Source organism: Cannabis sativa, chromosome 9, assembly GCF_029168945.1.
Source record: "Cannabis sativa cultivar Pink pepper isolate KNU-18-1 chromosome 9, ASM2916894v1, whole genome shotgun sequence".
NCBI classification, from domain to species: Eukaryota; Viridiplantae; Streptophyta; class Magnoliopsida; order Rosales; family Cannabaceae; genus Cannabis; species Cannabis sativa.
In genome coordinates, this window is record NC_083609.1 from 13,846,161 (window position 1) to 13,852,979 (window position 6,819).

At 34.9% G+C, this 6,819-nt stretch overlaps 1 protein-coding gene across 1 annotated transcript; it reads right to left on the reverse strand.

The window, feature by feature from the left end:
- Positions 1–4,633: 4,633 nt before the first annotated feature.
- On the reverse strand, positions 4,634–5,187 carry LOC133031247 (secreted RxLR effector protein 161-like). Its single transcript, XM_061104705.1, has one exon. It carries the CDS (start codon positions 5,156–5,158, stop codon positions 4,634–4,636), a length of 525 nt encoding a protein of 174 aa, XP_060960688.1. The 5' UTR covers positions 5,159–5,187.
- Positions 5,188–6,819: the final 1,632 nt, after the last annotated feature.

The window sequence follows — 6,819 nt, forward strand, 5'->3', positions numbered from 1 at the left end:
ATACGTTGAGGAGTGTAAACGGTAAAATTATCCCATCTCGATGTAAATCATCTATATTGAGGATCTTTGATCACAATAAGATTATAACAATGGTCAAATGAGATAGCATATCTATATCGTGGAACATATAATATGCTCTATATAAGTCTGAGAGTGCAATTCTAAGTTATAAGAGTGGATTCAACGAGGAATTAATAAGTAGGGATTTACTTAGTAAATTCGGTTCACTTATTGGAAGCTCAGCATATAGATCCATGGTCCCCATTCTAGTTGAGACTATACTGCTTGTAAGACTCAATAATTGATTTGTAATTAATCAATTATAATTTTAAAGTTAGACTATGTCTAATTTGTGAATTTTCACTAAGCAGGGGTGAAATTGTAAAGAAAAGAGATTCTAGGTTTATTTATTAATTAAGAGACTCTACATGTCTAATTAATAATTAAATGACAATATTATTTAATAATCTATTTTAGTTATTAAATAATTAGTTTTGGCATTTAAAAGGTTAGAATTAGAAAATCGGCATTTTTGAGAAAATAGAAATAAAATTGTGAAAAACTACAAAATCCAAGTGAGGCCCAATAACACCTGTGGCTGGCCACTTAAGTAAATTTTTCCTATTGATATTTTTATTATTTTAATGCCAAATAATTACTAACCTAAACCTAGTAGTTGCCTATAAATAGAAAGTGATGGCTCAGTTCAAAATAAGCTTTTCGTCAAAAAATCAAAGATTGACTTTTCAGAAAAACTAAGCCTTCCACTTCTCTCTCTATAGTCGACCATATCCCTCTCTCTTTTCCTCTTCACAATTTCAAAACCTTAGTGATAGAGTAGTGCCCACACACAGCAAGTGGTACCTCAATCATAGATCGGAAGACTGTGAAGGATCACACACAAAGAGAAGGACATTCGGGCTCAGATCTTGATAATACTCTGGGACAGAAAGGATACAAGGGTTAGAGATCTGAGTGGAAGGAGACATTATTCCGCTGCCATCAATGTAAGGTTTTCTTAACTTTATATGTGTTTAATTATCGTTTTAGAAAGTTCATATTTAGGGTGTTAAACAAAATACTTGTGAGTAGATCTAAGATTCTGGTAAAATAAATTCCAACAAAAGTTTACCAGTATCAGATGTATGGAGTATACATTGGATTGGACCGATATTGATCTTGGATAAGATATCATAAACTTATTGTTATATCTTTCTAAGTCAATAACACTGGTTGATCTTAGGTCTATGGATCTTAATCCTGATATGGTTAGGTTCAACTTAGCTGTATTATTTATGTTCTTAGAGGTGTTCGTGAAAGCTAACTAATGGTTCATGCGGATATTTACATCTTGGGAACATGGTAGTTCAATTGAGTGGGAGCGCTAATCATAGATATAGAGTCTATAACTTCTATAAGTATTTAGAAGTGAAATGATGATTTCCTTCGAGCTTGGCTGAATAGAAATAAATGATTGAGGCCTCATTTAAGTAATTATATTATTTTGTTTATTGAAATATCATTTATAGGTAGCTAAGTGTTTTAAGGATAAAATACATTAAAGGGTAGAACGGTAAATTTGTCCCTATTTAGTGTAGATCATATATAGAGGATCTTTGACTATTAGGATTGTAACAATGGATAATTATAACATATCTATATATTGGTACATATAGAACGTTCTTTATAATTGAGAGTGCAATTCAATTCTGAATCTATAGTAGCGCAAGGAGGAATTAATAAGTAGGGAATTTACTTGGTAAATTCTAGATCTACTTGTTAGAAGCTCGATTATATAGGCCCATGGTCCCCTCACTAGTTGAGATAATACTGCTTGCAGACTCAGTTAATTGGTTTTAATTAATCAATTTTAATTCTAAAATTAGACTATGTCTTATTTATGAATTTTCACTATGCAAAAGCTTAATTGTGAAGAAAAGAGGTTTTGGGATCTATTTGTTAATTAAGAGACTTTGCATGGTCTAATTAATAAATAATATAAATGATAATTTTATTTGATAATTAATTATAATTATTAAATAGATAGTTTTGGCATTTATAGGACTGAATTGGAAAGAGTAATTTGCGGCATAAATACCAAAGTTTAACTCCTAGTTGCAAATAAATACCTAAGTTTAATTTTTGGCGGTAATAATACCTAAATTATATTTTTAGAACTCTGTAGGTACCTAACCGTTAAATAGTAAGTCATTATCCACGTGTCATTTTCTTATTGGTGTATTTAAATTAATTTTTTTTAAAAAAATAAAAATTATGACTTGGACCAATCAGGTTTTGCTACGTGGCAATTTAATTAACACTTAACAGTCAGGTACCTACAAAAATTCCAGAATTATAACTTAGGTATTATTACTGCCAAAAATTAAACTTAGGTATTTATTTGCAACTTGGAGTTAAACTTAGGTATTTATGCCGCAAATTACTCAATTCGAAAATATGGTATTATTGAAAGAAGAATAATGTTGGAAATTATTTTACCAGGATCTTAGATCTACTCACAAGTATGTTGATTAACACCCTAAATATGAACTTTCTAAAATGATGAAATAAACACATACAAAGTTTAGGAAACCTTACATTGGGTGCAGCGGAATTAAATGACTCCTTCCGTTCAGATCTCTAACCCTTGTATCCTTTCTGTCGCAGAGTATTATCAAGATCTGAACCTGGATCTCTTTCTCTGATTCTTTGGTGCTGAAAGTCTTTCTTCACGATCTTCCTCACTATGATTGAGGTATCACTTGCTGTGTGTGGGCACTACTCTAATCACTAAGTGTTTCGAAATATTAAGGAAGAAGAGAGAGAAGGAGTGGTCAGCCAAGGTAGAGAGAGAGGCTCAGGTTTTTCTGAATGAAAAGTGTAATTTTCCTGAAGCCTTCACTATCTATTTATAGCATTCCACTAGTGTTAGGTTTGAACTATTTGGCATTAAAATAATGAAAATATCAGAGGATAATTCCTATAAAAGTAGCCGGCCATGGCAGTGTGGATTTGGGCCTCACTTTTTGCAATTTTGCAGTTTTATCACTTTTGCATCTGATTTTCTCAAAAACGCTAATTTTCTAATTCAACCATTTAAATGCCAATTCTAACTATTTAATAACTATAAATAATTATTAAATAATATTGTCATTTATCATATTTATTAATTGAACCATATAAAGTATCATAATTAACAAATATGCCCCTAAAACTCTTTCTTTACAATTTCGCCCTTACTTAGTGAAAAATTCACAAATAGACATAGTCTAATTTGAGAATTATAATTGATTAATCAAAACCAATTACATGAGTCTTACAAGCAATATTATCTCAACTAGTGGGGGGACCATGGGTCTATATAACCGAGCTTCCGATAAGTAGATCAATAATTTATTACTTAAATTTACTAACTTATTAATTCTTCGTTGAATCCACGCATAGAACTTAGAATTGCACTCTCAGTATATAGAATGCTCTATATGTTCCACCATATAGACACATCAATAGTTATCCATTGTTATAATCCTAATTTTATTAATGATCCTCTATATGAATGATCTACACTGTAAAGGGATTAGATTACCGTTACACCCTACTATGTATTTTATCCTTAAAACACTTGACCCCGTATAAATGATATTTCAGCTTATGTGAAATGAGTACTCCACCATTTATTTTCGCTTGGTCAAGCTCGAAGGAGATCATCCTTTGCTTACTATTCGCCAGATAGAAGCTATAGATTCCATGTTTATGTTAGCGCTCCCACTCAATTGCACTATCGTGTTCCCAAAATGTACGTATCACCCTGACCTAAAAGTAGGCTTAACTAACAAATCAAAGAACACGAATAGCCTCCTGAGATTGAGCCTAATCATAACAGGATTAAGATCATTCGATCTAGGATCAACTAGGCGATATTGACTTGAATAGATTTTACGGTAAGTTTAATAAATCTAAGTCAAAGTTCAATATCGGTCCCTTCCGATGCATACTCCATGCATCCAACCTGAGCTTTACTTTAACCAATGTTCTGAAAAGAACATAGCATTTCTCCAAATGCAAGTAAACTCTTGTTGTAGATTATCATATCAGTAAAACCCTGTGTCTGATAAATCTAGGAAACTTTATTCACATAGTCATATTTACTTTCTAAAGTGTTGATAACACAATAAACAAGATCAAGTATGTGAAAAGGGTTTCAGATGAATTTATAAATCAAATAGACAAGCAATTGATAAGGTGAACCAAAGCATACACAAATGAATGAAAAATACTTCTGTTTCTTTATTGATGTTGAATAAAAAAGATTACATTGAAATGGAGTTTTATTTAGGACATAAAACCCAACAAACTCCCACTTGCACTAATATAAAACTAATCAGTACATATCAATTAATCCTAAATTCTGACGGTGCTTTTAAAATGCTGTCACGATCAAGACTTTGGTGAATGGATCAGCTAGGTTGTCCTATGTGTCTACTTTCTCAACTAGTACATCCCCTCTTGCCACGTATTCTCTGATAATGTGATACTTCCTTTCAATGTGTTTGCTTCTCTTGTGGCTTCGAGGTTCCTTACTATTAGCTATCGCTCCATTATTATCACAAAGTAGGACCAGAGGCTTTTCCATTCAAGGGACGACACCGATGCTGGTGAAGAACTTTCTTAGCCAGACAAGTTCTTTAGCAGCTTTGGCTGCAGCTATGTATTCAGCTTCCATAGTCGAGTCCGATATCGCGGTTTGTTTTGCACTTCTCCAAACCACTGCTCCACCCCCAAGAGTAAACACCATCCCAGATGTAGATTTCCTGTCTTCAAGACTTGCCTGGAAATCTGAATCAGTGTAGCCTATGGGATTTAAAGCACCACCCTTGTAGACTAACACGAGATTCCTTGTACTCTTTAAGTATTTCAGAATATACTTAACTGCATTCCAATGTTCCTGTCCTGGATTAGACTGATACATGCTCACGATTCCCACTGCATAGCAGATGTCAGGTCTAGTGCATAACATTGCATACATTAGACTTCCAACTGCAGAAGCATAGGGAATTTTTGCCATGTCCTCTATCTCTTGAGGATCAGTCGGAGACTGTTCCTTAGATAGACGAATACCATATCTAGAAGGCATGTTTTCCCCATTGGTGTTATTCATGGAGAATCTCTCTAAAACTTTGTCAATGTAGGTTGTTTGAGAGAGAGCAAGAGATCTGTTCTTCCTGTTTCTGATAATCTGAATACCAAGAACATAGGCTGCTTCACCCAAATCTTTCATATCGAATTGAGTGTTGAGCCATTCCTTGATGTGAGTCATTTTCTTGACATTGTTTCCAATAATCAAAATGTCATCAACATAAAGGACCAGGAATACTACTACTTGGTCTTCCTTGAGTTGGTAAACACAAGGTTCATCTTCATTCTGAAGAAAGCCGTAGGTCTTGATGATTTCATCAAACCTTTTGTTCCATGAGCGAGAAGCTTGCTTAAGTCCATAGATAGACCTATTTAATTTGCAAACTTTCTTTTCACCCGCCCAGGAAGAACATAGCCTTCTGGTTGCTCCATATAGATGGTTTCTTCAAGTACCCCATTAAGGAAGGCAGTCTTGACATCCATTTGCCAGATTTCATAATCGAAAGCAGCAGCTATGGAGAGAAGAATTCTGATGGATTTGAGCATGGCAACAGGACTAAAAGTTTCCTCATAGTCTACGCCTTCTCTTTGGGTATAACCCTTGGCTACAAGTCTAGCTTTAAAAGTTTCGACTTCGCCTCCAGCTCCTCTTTTCTTCTTGTAAACCCACTTGCATCCTATCGGATGATAGTTGTGAGGTGCGTCTACATATTCCCAGACTTTGTTCTTTTTCATGGAATCCATTTCTGAATCCATGCCGGTCGACCATCGTTTCCGTTGCGGACTAGCCATTGCCTGTTTATAGGTCAATGGATCGTCTTCAATACCGTCACCAACGACCATATTGATTTCACCATCCAAGCCATAACGAGCTGGTTTTGTTGAAACCCTCCCACTACGACGAGGAGCGGTGATCTTCTGAACAGGAACTTTGGTAGTAGTTCTCTCAGTTGGTTCGACTGAGGGAGTGGGATTGTCTTCTTCACGAGTGGAAGAGGACGGAACATTGGAAGGACTTCTATCTGAAAGCATTTCCTCCAACACTACTTTACTTTGTGATTTGAAATTCTTAATATAGTCATCTTCAAGGAAAATGGCGTTTGTGGAAACAAACACTTTATCATCCTTGCGACTATAAAATAGTCCACCCCTAGTCTCTTTAGAATTTCCGACAAACATGCAAACTTCAGTTCGTGACTCAAGTTTGCCGTCTTTCTTTCTTAAGACATGAGCAGGGCACCCCAAGATTCTGTAATGGCGTAAACTAGGTGTACGACCAATCCATAGTTCTAAAGGTGTCTTAGGGATTGATTTAGATGGAACAACATTTAAAATGTCGGTTGCCATCTGAATTGCATATCCTCAGAAGGACGTAGGTAGAGTTGAAAAACTAAGCATGGACCTAACCATTTCCAAAAGCGTGCGATTTCGTTTTTCTGCAACTCCATTTTGCTGTGGAGTGCTAGGGGCGGTTAATTGGGATTCAATTCCAAGTTCAATTAAATGATCTTTGAACTGCATATCCATATATTCTCCACCCCTATTAGTTCGCAAGATCTTTAATGTTTTACCTAATTGGTTTTGAGCCAATGCGTGAAATTCCTGAAACTTTGGAAATGTTTCAGATTTCTTATGCATAAGGTAAATATGTCCATATCTAGAGTAATCGTCAATGAAAGTGAC

Excerpts from the sequence above, each read along its gene's own strand:
- LOC133031247 (XM_061104705.1), bottom strand. The coding sequence starts at position 5,158 with ATGAATAACACCAATGGGGAAAACATGCCTTCTAGATATGGTATTCGT.